Source organism: Suillus plorans (genome assembly GCF_016647745.1).
Source record: "Suillus plorans strain S12 chromosome Unknown HD556scaffold_50, whole genome shotgun sequence".
Lineage (NCBI taxonomy): Eukaryota > Fungi > Basidiomycota > Agaricomycetes > Boletales > Suillaceae > Suillus > Suillus plorans.
This window is the reverse complement of record NW_024537434.1, coordinates 324,020-339,174: the sequence shown is the minus strand read 5'-3', so window position 1 is coordinate 339,174 and position 15,155 is coordinate 324,020. Positions and strand designations below refer to the sequence as shown.

Sequence of the window (15,155 nt, the reverse complement as noted above, 5' to 3'; positions counted from 1 at the left end):
ACACCTATACTGTAGGGTATTGAAAATGTTTTCTTTGTTAACCGAAGAAAACATTCTCAATACCCTGCAGTATAGGTGTAGCCAACTTACCTCTGAGGCAGAACTCTTAACACGAACAGTTTTGAGGGCGGGCTAGCCTCTAAGTGGCCTGCAGGGTTTCTCAATACCCTGCAGTATAGGTGTAGCTAACTTACCTCTGAGGCATATACTGTAGGGTATTGAAGATGTTTTCTTTGTTAACCGAAGAAAACATTCTCAATACCCTACAGGCCACTTAGAGGCTAGCCCGCCCTCAAAACTGTTCGTGTTAAGAGTTCTGCCTCAGAGGTAAGTTGGCTACACCTATACTGCAGGGTATTGAGAATGTTTTCTTCGGTTAACAAAGAAAACATTTTCAATACCCTACAGTATAGGTGTAGCTAACGAAGTATTACCTCTGAGGCAGAACTCTTAACACGAACAGTTTTGAGGGCGGGCTAGCCAGTATATGCCTCAGAGGTAACCTCAGAGGTATCTCCCCTCCATGGTCAGAAGGGAAGAGTCAGCCTTCTGATGGTGCAGGGCAGTTTGTATCATATGGCGTCATTGCTACTTGTCCTGGTATCCTCCGGATGCCAATTTACTATTATACACTACTGTTTTTGTGATTGCATTCTTAATAAGTGAGTCCTTGCTGTCTCTCAAGGCGTTGAACTCCAGCTGGAAGTGTCTCCTGTTATTTGAGACAGGGATCCCACAGTGTAGTCCCAGATTCAGAATATCATTCATTCTTCTGTGGTAGTCTGCCAATATTAGTCTTCACTCTTCCAGCATCTGAGCGAGTTATTACAGTACTAATTATGTCACAATCTGGGCAAGACTTCATTTAATCAGTCTTCCATCAGTAGATTCCATTCATATATCCAAATTTGATCGCGGGACAATTTTTTCGGAAACTTCATTTAATCAGTCTTCCATCAGTAGATTCCATTCATATATCCAAATTTGATCGCGGGACAATTTTTTCGGAATCATTTCATATAAGTTAAATTGAGTCTTGATCCGAACGAGCTGGTTGAAAATTTTCCTTGCTCACCATGGACCAACAAATGAGTCAATCAATCAAGCTGAGAGCAGCTCTGACCACAAGGATCAAGGAAATTATGGGAAAATCATCAGCAACAGGGATCTTCAGAGGGGGGATATTGCAAACTCACCTTCTACACAAAGCAAGGTGAGAGGTTATATTTAGGGCCTTATTTGATCCGCTCTATTAAATGGTCTCACTTAAGATTAAGAATTGGACATGAGCTAGACAGTTGCTTAGCAACACGTGATGTCAACTTCCATGCTTCTGCGTCAATCTCAGAATATGAGATCAATCGAGCTGCACTGACAGTTGCCCATGCAATGGTAAATCCTTGTGAGTTGTTTCACTCTGCAAGATATCACCTGGTTTTAAATTCACATCATTTGCAGATTATGTGGATTGGGATGTTGACAGATTTGCCGAAATGGCCAAAGTCTCTACACCTAAATCTGATGGTCCCCTCGCTAATACCAATCAGCTACCAAAGTACTTTTCTGCAGCTATGATCGGTAAAATTTCAGCACCAGCTACTATTGTGGACAGGCAAGGTAAAATTTTAACAATTTACTTGCCAAATATTCTGTCTTCTTCTCGGGTTGTATGTTCATTCTTCCTTGGGAATTCCCCTCATCAATTGATAAATTAAATTAGGAATATGTGAACTCAGCCACTAAGGGTTTACGGACTTTACTTCTTGAAACAATTACGTCCTCCACCCAACAGTCTTGGCGATCTCAAGGCTTTGTTGTCCCAGAGGGGGGTGGAGAATTTGGAGCAGGCAGAGTCACAGTATCACCAGCATATTTTATGCAAAGACACGAGGTATAGGCCAAATTTAGTGGCTGTTTAGCTACTTTTGACTTTGTTTGATTTCATTTGCAGAGACTGGAAGACCCAATGGTTACCTCGGCTTCCTATAAGTCTGTGGAAGTCCAAGAGTGGCTAGCTGCTTTATCAGCTACTGAATCTTTCTGGAATGCCATTACCGCTGTATCGGCTCCAGATCTATTCGAAGCAGGCACCTTGGCAATCACTCGTATTATTGAGGAACTTCAAGGTTCTGATAGAACATCACCACCCATCTGTGATTGGCCCTCGATCTTCTCAGGATTGGAAATAATTGCAAAATCGTACAACTTTATCACACAGAGATTCTGGTGGCGCACCTTCTCTTTTTGATCTTCTGATTAGTTTAGGCAGTGGCCATGAGGCTAAGTTGACATTAGCAGATGTTGGGGCCGAACTGGATTATTACCCTGGGACAATGGTCTTCATTTCCGGGAAGGTTTTACAACATTCTATTGGTCCATGGGTTCGGGAGAAAGGCTCGTTATTGCCCATTTTATGAGGATAAAATCCACTCTAGATGTGGGGTATCCAGACCCCCCTTTCCAACACAGGCCTATTTTTTGCAGATGGTGGGGCAGCAGGATAGTTATTTGTTGTGACAAGTAGATGATAAGAAAGGAGTGGTTCTTGGAGGAGGAGGGGTGGAATGGGACAAATCAAGTGTTTGACAGTATACCTACTAGATTAGTTGATGTGATCTAGTGATTCCTATGAATGGTTTCAACTATCAAAAAATAGAATGTTGATAATATCAATTTTTCCCCCCACACGTAACCCTATGTCTCCCAAGAAAAAAACTCGACTCAAGGCAGCTACATTTTCCTTCCAAGGAAGAGGTCGTTTGTCTAAAGGCAAGGACCTTGATGTTGCCTATGTGTCTCATAAACAAGTCATTGGAAGAGAAGGAAGCCAACCTGGGTGGAATCATGCGCTGATAGCCTTTATGACACTGCCCCAACACCATCTCCATCCTCCAGCCCTCGTAAACGTATTAGAGAAGACACTCAAGGGTTGCAAAACAGTCATGAAGATTTTGATAGACAAACCCTTGGTGACTTTGTTTCCTATGTAGAGAACTCACAAAGAAAAACCAAGGCAAGCATAGTGATTCAGTGTCTTTTAATGATGTACTAAATAGAGATTATTACGACCAGACACAAAATGACTTCATCCAAGAATATCTGCCTTTCCGAGACTTGTACTTGGATATTCTCCTTGACTTGGAGAAACCCTCCGATGTATCCCAGTGCCAGTCTTGTCAGATTGGTGAAGGGAAATTCCGCTGTTTGACTTGCAGTGGAGATCAGACATTCTGTCGTTCTTGCATTGTCAATGCTCACCAGTTTTTTGCCCTTCCACAAGGTTCAAGAGTGGACTGGGAAATGCTTCAACGACACATCACTTGAAGAATTGGGTTTATCTGGTATATGGGCCATGGGGGACAACCATGTCCATTTTCTGACGACATGCATGCATGGGAGAATATTCCCATGGACGCAGAGGCCAATTTTTCACCAATGGAGACAGTTCATGGTTCAACTATACCAACCAAGTTGACCATTGTACATTCCACTGGAGTGTTTTTGCACAACGTTGTCTGGTGCAGCTGTCCTGGGGTCGATTGTCAGCAGCATTTGCAATTGCTGAAAGCTAAATTATTTCCAGCCAGTACCACTCGACCACAGACTGCCTTTACTTTTGATGTCCTCAATCATTTTCTAATTGATGCACTGGAGTGCAAGACTTCAGCATCCAGCTTCTTTGAAAAAATCCGTCGAATGACCAATAACTGTTTCCCAGATACTGTTCCTGTAAGTCTTATAAGTCTTCTTGGTGAAAGTTAAACTAACAGTACCAATTTGTTTTTCTAGAATCGATATCGAGAACTTATGAGAGTGTCTCGACTGTGGAGAGACTTGATGAGTCGAAAATGGTTTGGCTTTGCCCATAATGATGAGCAGAAACCGGACAAGGGTGATCTGGCTTGGTTTTGCCCTGCTTGTCCACAGCCTGGGATTAACCTACCTCCTGACTGGCAAGCCAGATATGAAAGGCAAGTCATTTATCCATCTCATTCTAAGGAGAGGCGACTCAATTTCTCTACCACACTTGAGAATATCATACTCACTGGCTAGCCCTACACTGCATAGTGTACGAGAGCTCCGGCCGGACTGACTTATGTTCTAATCAAGCTGGCCAGCATGGCATAGACTGGATGTAAAACCAGGCCGGCCGGCACATTAAATTGGCTTGCTAGCTTGACACAGATAGCATGCATAACCATGCTGGCCGGTTAAACTGAGGTGCATAGATGTCACTCAAAGACATGCCAGCCAGAGAGTTGGTCCGGAGAGAGACTTCTACTTTTCTTTTTTGCACATTTTTAACCTTATGCTTACCTGTTTGTACAGTTGGCTTGTTTCACAAAGATATGTGGTAGACGGGAACTTCACTGCTCAACATATGGTAATGAGAAAACCACAGTTGGACATTAGTTTGTCAGACGGGCTTGGGTATATGGTGAAAGATCAAGAATACCAGACTCATCTGTCATCGGCTGTAGAAAGTAAAGAGGTGAGTTGGCTCATGACAACCACTTTTCGTTCATGCTTCACTATCTTTGTAGCGGTCTTCTTGCAGCAATCATCGTGCAGTAAATGCAGCCAATATCAGCAGGAGCAATCTTCGAGCTACAGGTGTAGGAGCAACTGCTTGTGCTCGACATGGATGCTTTGTTCCTCATAGTATAGTTGATTTTCAGAAGGGCGAAAGGTCTGTGTATGTCCTCCAAATCAACATGTTATGCAAGCTCAGGTAATTTTTAGACACATGAATATCGACTACTCAATATGCAATGCATTGAATTATCATTCAGCTGGTATAGACTCTTCCCTCATCATTTATGATGTGGGGTGTCAGTGGAGCATTAATTTTCTACAGAGAGTAGCCCAGAGCAAGGGCTTGTCTGTACCTGAAAATATGCACATTGTTCCAGCAGTTGGAAAATTCCATCTTAGCGCTCACAAATTAGCTTGCTTTGCAAGGTACAGCCTCAACTTTATTCAAGGGGCTGGACATGTTGATGGGGAGATTTTGGAGACTCTGTGGGCACCATTCAATAAGATCTCCCCAACTGCTCGGTCAATGAGTCAGGCTCACCGTCAAGAAGTTCTTGATGATCATATGCGAGACTCAAACTGGAAAAAAATAGTGGGAATAAGTAAGCCCTCCAAATTTTGCATTTGAACAAGCTTGACAATTGAGCTTCCAGTGAAGACTCTCTTGAAAAAGTACAAACGGGCTCTCAAAGGTGTTGATGACACAAAGTCTCCCTTTGACGAGCTCACTCTGTCTCTGGACCCTGAGAAGATTTCGATATGGAAGATCGATGAGAAAAAGGCCATGGAACAACGTGGAGAGTATCTTGACATCTATCAGTTGCAGATGAACAAAGGTAAGTGAACTCTGTCTAGTTGTGAGGCTGCTATTCTTGTATAGACATCTGATCAGTATTTGTATCTAGCTCCAACTATGGCAGAGATTAGACTCAAATTAACTGAGTCTGAGAATACCGACACTAGCAAACCTGGGACAGTCTCTTGGCTCATTACTGGCATCAATCTGGAGGATTTACAGTATGTAACCAATAAAAATAGAGAAACCGTTTGACATAGTACTATTTTAGGGATGGACTAAGGGCAGATATTCGACAACTTCCTACTGATGCAACCCCAGGACAGAAAGTTTCTATAGAAGAGAAGCGACAGAGATTGACAGCTAGGATAGCTAAATTTCATGAAACAGCTGATGCCATGACTGCTGGTATGGATCTTGGAACTGCAACAGTGCATTCCGACGATCCTAGATTCTGCTATGCAGGTCATGATGAAAATGGTTGGGGAGAGGTCTCAGATGAAGAGATCTCAGAGTATATTGACGAAGAAATCTTGGCTGAAGAGATGGGTATCTGGATGCCATCATCAGTGCCCTACCAGGATGCATTGGCTCTCGGACTGGGTCCCCTCCAAGCTGAAGAATTAGAACTTCGAAAGGGCCAAGCCAATGACTGCCTCGAAAAGCTTCGAATGGCCCTTGGTCATAAGGCCATCATCTATCGTCAGTATTTTCGAAGTGCTAATTCTACATGGGCTGGGACTAGGTCAAAGCAAGAAGCTCAACGCTGTCAGCTCAAAATTGACAAGTGTGTAAGAAGCTATCAGAGGGCAAGGTCAGCAATGGAAGGTCTAGGCATGGACAAAGCCACCTTGGGGAGTCTTTATCAGCCAATATCGCCTACAGAGCTCAGTATAGACAAAGAGGTGACAGAAGAAAATAGATTTGGACAAGGGTCAGACAGGCTGGCTTGGTTTTGGAGGGGAAATAATGCAAGCCAAGGTCAAGACGATGCCTGGATAGATGAATGTAAGAAAAAATCTTTATCTCTATGATATGTCACTAAAGCTCCAACCGATCTAGTCTACAGGGTGAACTGGTTGAAGGCTAAGGCTAGATGGAATAGATGGCAAGAGGAATTAAGGCTGGTAAGACATGAAATGGGTTGGACCATAAACTGGTTCAAGTACCACCAGAATGAATGGGAGAGAAGGGGTGGCCAAGCCACCAGACCTGGTCATCAAGCCTATGCTTATCAGCAGGTCTTGATGTGGGGAAGATTTGTTGAGGAGGCAGAGAAAAATTTCAATGGATGTCAATTTATACTTTGATCTGGTATACTGTCTTTGCTAGGAAAAATATGACAGGATAATTCTCAATGCTAATGAATGACAAGGTAGCTTAGCTAGCACTAGCTCCACTCTATGTAGTCCACAGCTGGCCGAGATAATTGTATTTAAGATATGGACTGGCCAGATGGTTCCTACAGCATGTATGTACATGGCTGGCCCTTATAAGAGTATATAACTAGCTTATATCTACCCTATGCAGTCCATGTAATTCTGATACCAATAACTGGTTAGCCTTGATTCTACAATAGACAGAATCAAGTCGGCCGGTATGAAATGTTGAAACCAATAACCAGCCAGTCTTGATCATACATGTCGTAGGAACTATCTGACCAGTATACAAATCTGAAACCAATGACTGATCAGCCTTGATTCTACTATTGTACAATTAAACCGAGCAATATTAAAACTAATAACTGGCCAGTCTTGATTCTACATGTTGTAGAATTAAACCGGCCGGGATGCAATGTTGGAATTGAAAACCAGCCAGTCTTGATTCTACTGTTGTAAAATCAAACCGGCCGGAATGCAATGTTGTGATTGAAAACCGGCCAGTCTTGATTCTACTATTGTACAATTAAACCGGCCGGGATGCAATGTTGTGATTGAAAACCGGCCAGTCTTGATTCTACATGTTGTAGAATTAAACCGGCCGGGATGCAATGTTGTGATTGAAAACCGGCCAGTCTTGATTCTACTATTGTACAATTAAACCGGCCAGGATGCAATATTAAAACTGATGACTGGCCAGTCTTGATTCTACATGTTGTACAAGCTATCTGGCCAGTATGAAATTCTGTAACTAATGACTAGTATAGAAATTACAAAACAATAATTAGCTAGTCTTGATTCTACTATTGTACAATTAAACCGAGCAATATTAAAACTAATAACTGGCCAGTCTTGATTCTACATGTTGTAGAATTAAACCGGCCAGGATGCAATGTTGGAACTGATAACTGGCCAGCCTTGTTTCTACTATTGTACAATTAAACCGAGCAATATTAAAACTAATAACTGGCCAGTCTTGATTCTACATGTTGTAGAATTAAACCGGCCAGGATGCAATGTTGGAACTGATAACTGGCCAGCCTTGATTCTACTGGTGTAAAATTAAACCGGCCAGGATGCAATGTTGGAACTGATAACTGGCCAGCCTTGATTCTACTGGTGTAAAATTAAACCGGCCAGGATGCAATGTTGGAACTGATAACTGGCCAGCCTTGTTTCTACTGGTGTAAAATCAAACCGGCCAGGATGCAATGTTGGAACTGATAACTGGCCAGCCTTGTTTCTACTGGTGTAAAATCAAACTGGCCAGGATGCAATATTAAAACTGATAACTGGCCAGTATGACATTCTGTAACTAATGACTAGTACTCGTATAGAAATCCCAAACCAATAATTAGCCAGGCTTGATTCTTCTATAGGATTAAACCGGCCAGCTTTAATTCTACGGTTGTAGAATTAAACTGGCCAGGATGCAATGTTGGAACTGATAACTGGCCAGTCTTGATTCTACATGTTGTACAGGCTATCTGGCCAGTATGCAACTTAATAACAAGTGACTGGCTGACTTGATTTTACAACATGTAGAACCAAGACTGGCCAGTTATCAGTTTCAACATTGTGTCCTGGCCAGTTTGATTCTTGATTCTACAACAGTGGAGTCAAGGCTGGTCAGTCATTGGTTACAGAATTGCATACTGGCAAGCTTGATTCTACCTGCAGTGAAATCAGGCCAGCCAACTAGCTAGCTGAATTCTATATCTTGCAGGCATAAAGCTAGTCACTACCACTGATGGTAATCATTTATATATATATTAACACTAAACACTAATTCTACATACTCCGGCCAGCTGTATTATACATTTTGTAGGCATAAGGCTAGTTATTGTGTTTACAGTAATTCTAATATGTATATATCTACACCAGTCAACACTGATTCCACATACTCCGGCCAGCTGGAGTTTGCATACTCCGGCCAGTGACTGGCTGGCCATGATTCTACAGACTTTTGGCACATCCGGAGCCAGGGTTCTACATGGAAAGTGACTGAAGGGTCTGGAACTATCAGCGTCATCATCCAATATTTTAGCCTGAAGGCAGCCGGTCATCACAGACACCCGCCTCGACACACGCTCACCATCGTTATCCACCGACTCCCCAATGTCTGATCTGATGATGAGACAAAATTCGACATTCTTCCATATTTGGTCTTTGTAGTATTATCCCCTGAGGCTAGTGCTGCCGTGGTCCGGTTCAGTCCGGTTCACAGAGGGTCGAGCGAGAACCAAGAACTGGACCTAGGTCCGGTTCTACCAGACTCAACGAACCTCGAACTGGACCTTGGCGAACGGTTCAGAATGGTCAGGTCTGGTTAATTTCAGGTTCGAACGTGAACCGAACCAAATTTATTTACAATGAGCAAAAAAAAACATAAGTAGGTACTCATAGCTACACATCCAACTACACAGCTTCTGCCTCGACTGTCGCAGAAACATGGCCATTCCTATACGCCGCCTTTAACAACTGTAATGAGCCAAACGTGGACGATGCGAGTGCATTGCGTCGCACGGTGGAGGTGATCCCTCCGCTTGAGAAAGCCTGTTCGGAGGGGACGGAGCTGCCCTGGATGGGCAAATAATCGCGCGCAATACGTGCAAGCGTAGGGAATTGTAAAGAATGAAGCCCCCACCAGGCAACAACATCATTGGCCTCCTCTAGTGGTGAAGACAGATACACCGTGAGTTCTTGACGAGGATTGCGAGTAAGTTGGTCTGCAGCTTGACGCGCCTTAATGGCCTCGCGCATCCATGCATCACCATACCGGTTTTCCAGCGAGGGTCTTGTTGGCGGAGCAGGTTCATCGACAGGCGTCCGAGTTGGTGGTTTATAGTACTCATCAAACTGTAGAAGAATGTAAGCCAAAGGACAATGATGAGTCTGAACAAATACTTACAACAGTCTCGAGGTGAGCCCTCCCATCCGCAACGTCTTGACTGTCCCACCGTTCTTCAACATAAGCAAGCTTATAGTTGGGGTCAAGGACTGTAGTTAATAGTTATATGAGAGGCGGGCACATGTTATATAATAGGAGGGAAAATGGGAGGGAAGTGAAAGTGAAGTTTTTCATACGAGGCGGCGAAGTAGGTATGGTGGGGAGGGAAAGATGGGAGGGAAGTGAAGTTTTTCATACGAGGCGGTGAAGTAGGTATGGTGAGGAGGGAAAGATGGGAGGGAAGTGAAGTTTTTCATACGAGGCGGTGAAGTAGGTATGGTGGGGAGGGAAAGATGGGAGGAAAGTGAAGTTTTTATGAATGCTCACCGAGACAAATAAAATATACATCCGAGTCGCTTGTTTTCTTGTAGTATTTGTTGACGTTCTTGAGTCCTTGCTTGATTGCATCGGCGATTGGTGCATACTGTATATCATTGGCCATCTCTTGCCACCGGTCAGCCAGGCACTCCAATGTAGGTATCGTTTGCCATGCAGTAGGGTGTTTCGTGGAGGAGAAAGTTTGCTGGGCGGTAGCCGGCTCCTTCAGGACTTGATGAACGAGTCTGAGGTGTCTCCAGTCACTCCGGCCGAGCTTGAAATCATCGTAAGACTTGTTACGAAGATTTGGCACTTCTTTGCTTTCGTCAGCGAGATTGGTGAAACGGTTGACGGCCTGTTTAAAATATAAATATCAGATTCACAAACACTGAATAGAAAAAAAACATACCCGACGTAAGAGTAGCATGCGGTCAAGACATTTGTATAAGGAAGCCCAACGAGTTCTGATCCACTGCAATAACTCCAGCTCGGGTACGTTCTCCTCTTTGCAGGCCTTCTTGAAGAAGGCACGAGCTTGAGGCGATTTTCGTATCTAACAATCTCAATCAGTAAGAGCATAGGATAAGGATAAGGATAATAATGTACCTGCTCTATAAGTGCAAGCGCTTTGCCAAGCGAATCACCAGTGTTGAACTCATCTTCGCGGTCACGGTCACTGTTAACTTCTAAGGTTGCAAGCTCCTTGTTTAAGATGTCGAGTTCAGCATCATCTCCCTTATCAAGCGCCTGATGGGTCTTCTTCGTAACTGCATCTACAAAGTGTCGTGCCACAAGGTTCAGGATGTGTTCCTGGCATCTAATGCGGTGTGTGGCAGGTATCCATCGGACACCTTCTGGATCGATTTCGCGAGCAACTTCCTTCATTGCCGTATCGTTGTTGCTGGCATTGTCGGAAGTCATCCATCCAACCTGCACGAAGCAAACCATTAGCTTTACCATTAGATAGAAGAGGCCAGACCTTACCTTAGCTCGGACATCATATGTGTCAATTGAGTTAATAAGCATACAAGCTATATTTTGCCCGCTGTGATCGCCCTCAATGTGTTCGAAACTGAGCTGCTCACGACGTAACTCCCATTGCAGGGGTTTATCATCCGGGTTCCAAATGTAATGGCCAGTGACGGAGAAAAATGGGTCGCCGATAATCGAAGTCCAAGAGTCGAACGTCATGGAAACTTTGCTATTGACCTTTGCGAGACGTTCACGTATGACATTGACTATAGCTAATGCGCGTGCCTTGATGGTCTCAGTAAGCTTGGTGCAGTGAGGTATGTCTCTCTCAGTAAGGCCAGGCCGAACATAGCGAAGTAAGTTTCGGAAGGCTGGTTTGTCGACCAGCTGCAGCGCTTCGTCTTCGGTCACAATAAGTTCCATTATGTACTCCAGGAGTCCTTCCTTGGTAAATATAGGCACCTTGGTGACGAGGATCGTATCAAGGGTGGATTGTCTGGAACTGTCAATGATTCAGCAACACTTGATGCAAAACGTTAGCTGAAACTTACAGAGCCTGATCCTCGCTAGTCGGAATGGCACGAGGGTGCATAGTAATCCCTGCCGCTTGACAGCGAGCCTTGTAGAATTGAAAGTGATTTTTTTTACTAATAGATATCAGCAAAAGTAAGAGATGACATTGAAAGAACATACCGACTGATGTGTGTGCGGAGTGTAGAGATACCTCCTCGAAAGACATGCTTACTCTCAGGTTCACCAGCGTCCCTACCAAACATTAGCAGAACACAATACACGCAGTTCTAATTACATACTTGCAAGGGTTGCATACCCAGTGTGTTTCATGGCGAGTGAAGACAGTGCGAATGTCAGCGGTACGTTCAGTCTTCGGCAAAGTGGCTTGGATGGCGTCCTCAGGTTCGGCTTCGGCTTCAGGTTCGGCTTCGGGCTGGTCCTCCAAAGGATCGGTGTCATGACCAGCGTCGTCGTCATCAAGACTATCCTCGTCTGATAATAGACATGATAAAACCTTTTTGTGAGCCGGTTAAAGTTGAAGTTCAGTAGTGCTAGACAATGCACATTTGCGGTTTGTTGAGCTGGTGGAGGTCGAGGTTGAATAAATGTTCTCAGCATCCCGGAGGCGAGCAGATGGCTTAGAGGTCCGAATGGATCGTCGAGCACCAGCTGTAACTGGTGTTGGTTTGCACCCAGTATTCAGTAGCATAGAGAAGGCATCCTGAGGAGGATTAGTAGATGATGATGGCTGGGGGGCAGAGGACGTGGTGTCAAGGGGGACAGAATCATCGGGATCGTGGTAGAAGACGATGTCCTTGGCATCCTTGAGAGAACCGTCAGCATTGACAGCGCATGAGTCTGAATGAGCCATGTTGAATATAGTGCTTACCTGCTGAGGCTTGCACATTTTATGTGCAAGCAAATCAGACAGCCGGTGGACAAACAGCCGGTGGAGGATCGTAATAGCATCGTAGGGTGTTGGTATGATAAGGATCTGGGCGAGGACATGGTCATTATGAGCACAACACTCACACTGTTCAGTTTGAACAGTGCATATCATGACTTACCTTGTCAATGAGCCTCTGCATTTGACGGAAACAAGTAAGTATCGAAGCTCGAGAATCCTTGAGGCCAAGGCGAATCATCAAAGGCAGTGTCAAAACACGCTTCGACAATGCGACAGAACTTCTCGCGGTTCGGGGAAGGTTCGAACCAACATAGAACCGTTCAGGCAAATGGTGGACCGTGAACCTCACTCAGGTCCGGTCCGCCCCAATTCATGGACCACGGACCGAACCAAGGAAGAACCTGACCGTTGGTCAGGTTCGGACCGTGGTTCTGGACCGAACCACGGCAGCACTACCTGAGGCCTGAATCGGCGGTTTTCAATCCAACATTCCACAGATCTCAGAGTGAAGCCTATATCAAAGGACGCAATGCAAACGTGACCGGGGATTTGGTATCTGATCGTAACTACTTTGCCTTGCGCTGCCGCGTCATATACTACTATTTTGTCTCTCAGTTACGGACAGTGTGGGGCTAAGTCTGGGGTGGGGAAGTGTCAGCCGCTCGGCTCAATTCGGTCGGGGTTTACATTCTCCTCCATGTTGGGATCCGACGAATCCGAAGGAGACAAGGCCGAAAGGATGAGAGCCGAGAGGGAGAGGCAGCAACCGGCCGAAGCGTAGAGCCAAGGGAGAGGACACCAAGTGCGAGCGCATCCAAACGGAGAATGAGGTCGACGTGTCGTGGCCAACTCGTGCGCTGTCCATCTTTTAGTTTAGCTTAGCGTAAATTACTGTACCTGGGAGACTCACCTTATAAGCCCAGGTACCCGCATCCAAACATCTCAGTTTCAACTCGAATACTGAGATGTAAGTTAGTATTTTCGTAATGTTCGACTCGAGGTCTAACGTTATATTAGATTCGTACCTTTGTGTCTAGGTACAACTAGTGATGTGCACGGCCCGGCTTCAGGCCGTGGGCTGGCCAAAGCCGAGCCTGATTAGGCCGAGCCAAGCCGGGCCCAAGTCAGGGCCTGACCACGGCCCAGGGCCCGGCTTGAGGTGTTGAAAAGCCTGAGCCGGTGGCTCAGGCCGCGGCTTTTTGTCCCTTATCGGCCTCGATATTTGCGACCATGTAACTATGAAAACAGGGTCAGTCCAGCTAATCCACCAACCATGTACATCCCTCCATTCGATACCACCTCCTACTCCATACTCACTTCGCTACTTTCATCTATACCAACTTCTCTACCATCCATACCGGAAACATTGACCACAAGAACCTCTTCTCCATCTACAACGTCGGTCACGAATCTTTTTACTCTGGGGCAACAGACATCCAGCCAACAGTCAACTTCAGACAATCCCCAAAATGTTACTCCGCAATCCTCGCAGACTAGTTCCTCTGATTCACCAACTCCCACGTTACCAACCACGTTCCCCGGAGGCTCTCCAACAACAGTGCCAGGTGCACAATCTTCCCATATCCCACAATCTCCGTGCGGAAGTCCTGTGAACACTACTCTTCACTCACCGTAAGTCATTAGAGCTATGACCGAATGTGTTGACCTTATTGTGTGATTCTAAGCTTCGCTGGAGTTGCAAAAAATGTCATAAGCACGACATCGCCAATTACACACAGTGGGGATGCGTTCTCTTCGATCACCTATACTTCGATTGGTACCTCTACTATTACAACATACTCCTGCTTTGGGTCTACCTCAGCACTCGTGACCCTGACATCATCTCCTCATCCTCTTCCCTCCTCCTACTCACGTCTGTCGTCCGCACTTGTTTGAGCCATATCAGCAGTTGCTGACGTGCGCTGGGCGTTTGCGCATGGCGTTCGTGGTGTTGGGAATGGCGTGGTGGAGCTTCTCAACCTGGTTACCTGGGTGAATTCACGTGCGACTCAGAGTACCGATTTACATTGGTATGCGCGTGTCGTTGATTGCTCACCATTACAAATATGCTTAGATTGAATTTTAGATCATTTTGTTCTTGAAAGCCGTCGTTGAGCCCAAGCCGAGCCGCGGCTTTGGCCTGGCTTGGGCTCACGGCTTGGCCTGAGCTTTTGCAAAGCCCAAGCCCCCCAAAGCCGGGCCTAAGCCGGGGCTTTCAGGCCGAGCCGGGCCCGCACATCACTAGGTACAACGATTTGTTAAACTGAGTTTCAACTCGAATACTGAGATATTCGTACCTTTGTGTCTAGCTGCGCGTGACCGTCTCGCTATACTCTCAATACTCCACAATACTAAGACCTGTCCGAGCCCTCCGAGCATAGATGCGCTTGCCTAATTACCGCGAGACCTTGGTGTAAAACTTGTTCGCCTCGGTCGTGCACGCTGGAGTCACGGGTCGTTCTGAGGCATCTTATTGGCAAGTGCGGGATCAATCGATCACTAGCCAGCGACGAAACAAGCAGTAATTAGCGGTCCTCAAAGTTAAAATCATAGAAATTGCGAGAGGTAAGAGTTTTGCGAGTTGCCGATAATTAAATCTCCGACGATGACAAATCAAACTCATACATACCGTGACCCATCATCATCGTACCCTACGGTGACCATCATATCTATAACTATTGACTTTCGAGGGCGCAGACACGGTCTCCGGACTTCAATAATAACATCTTCAACATGCCTCGAGAATCGGATCGAAAAAGGCTACTACGTAGCCTGAAGAAAACC

The 15,155-nt window shown here is 45.3% G+C and overlaps 4 protein-coding genes across 4 annotated transcripts; 3 read left to right on the top strand and 1 right to left on the bottom strand.

Annotated features, from left to right (window-relative positions):
- Positions 1-1,076: 1,076 nt before the first annotated feature.
- Positions 1,077-2,417, top strand: HD556DRAFT_1310675 (uncharacterized protein; the record flags this gene model as incomplete). Its single annotated transcript, XM_041300443.1, is given in 6 exon segments — positions 1,077-1,213; positions 1,272-1,402; positions 1,459-1,617; positions 1,737-1,891; positions 1,952-2,199; positions 2,219-2,417. The coding sequence occupies 6 exon segments, from the start codon at positions 1,077-1,079 to the stop codon at positions 2,415-2,417; spliced, it is 1,029 nt and encodes a 342-aa protein (XP_041157440.1).
- Positions 2,418-3,384: 967 nt separating this feature from the next.
- HD556DRAFT_1310674 (uncharacterized protein) lies at positions 3,385-7,170 on the top strand (the record flags this gene model as incomplete). Its single annotated transcript, XM_041300442.1, has 14 exons — positions 3,385-3,541; positions 3,584-3,729; positions 3,790-3,905; positions 4,330-4,492; positions 4,545-4,690; positions 4,744-5,138; positions 5,190-5,372; positions 5,442-5,553; positions 5,604-6,340; positions 6,380-6,625; positions 6,708-6,803; positions 6,863-6,889; positions 6,912-6,929; positions 7,106-7,170. The coding sequence occupies 14 exons, from the start codon at positions 3,385-3,387 to the stop codon at positions 7,168-7,170; spliced, it is 2,607 nt and encodes an 868-aa protein (XP_041157439.1).
- A 1,073-nt stretch (positions 7,171-8,243) lies between these two features.
- On the bottom strand, positions 8,244-12,609 carry HD556DRAFT_1310673 (ribonuclease H-like domain-containing protein; the record flags this gene model as incomplete). The annotated part of the gene is made up of 10 exons (XM_041300441.1): positions 8,244-8,316; positions 8,511-8,519; positions 8,616-8,759; positions 9,359-9,570; positions 9,623-9,711; positions 9,989-10,334; positions 10,389-10,513; positions 12,029-12,287; positions 12,354-12,458; positions 12,532-12,609. 10 exons carry the CDS (start codon positions 12,607-12,609, stop codon positions 8,244-8,246), a joined length of 1,440 nt encoding a protein of 479 aa, XP_041157438.1.
- A 1,035-nt stretch (positions 12,610-13,644) lies between these two features.
- On the top strand, positions 13,645-14,267 carry HD556DRAFT_1446196 (uncharacterized protein; the record flags this gene model as incomplete). The annotated part of the gene is made up of 2 exons (XM_041307047.1): positions 13,645-14,003; positions 14,057-14,267. 2 exons carry the CDS (start codon positions 13,645-13,647, stop codon positions 14,265-14,267), a joined length of 570 nt encoding a protein of 189 aa, XP_041157437.1.
- Between the last annotated feature and the right edge of the window lie 888 nt (positions 14,268-15,155).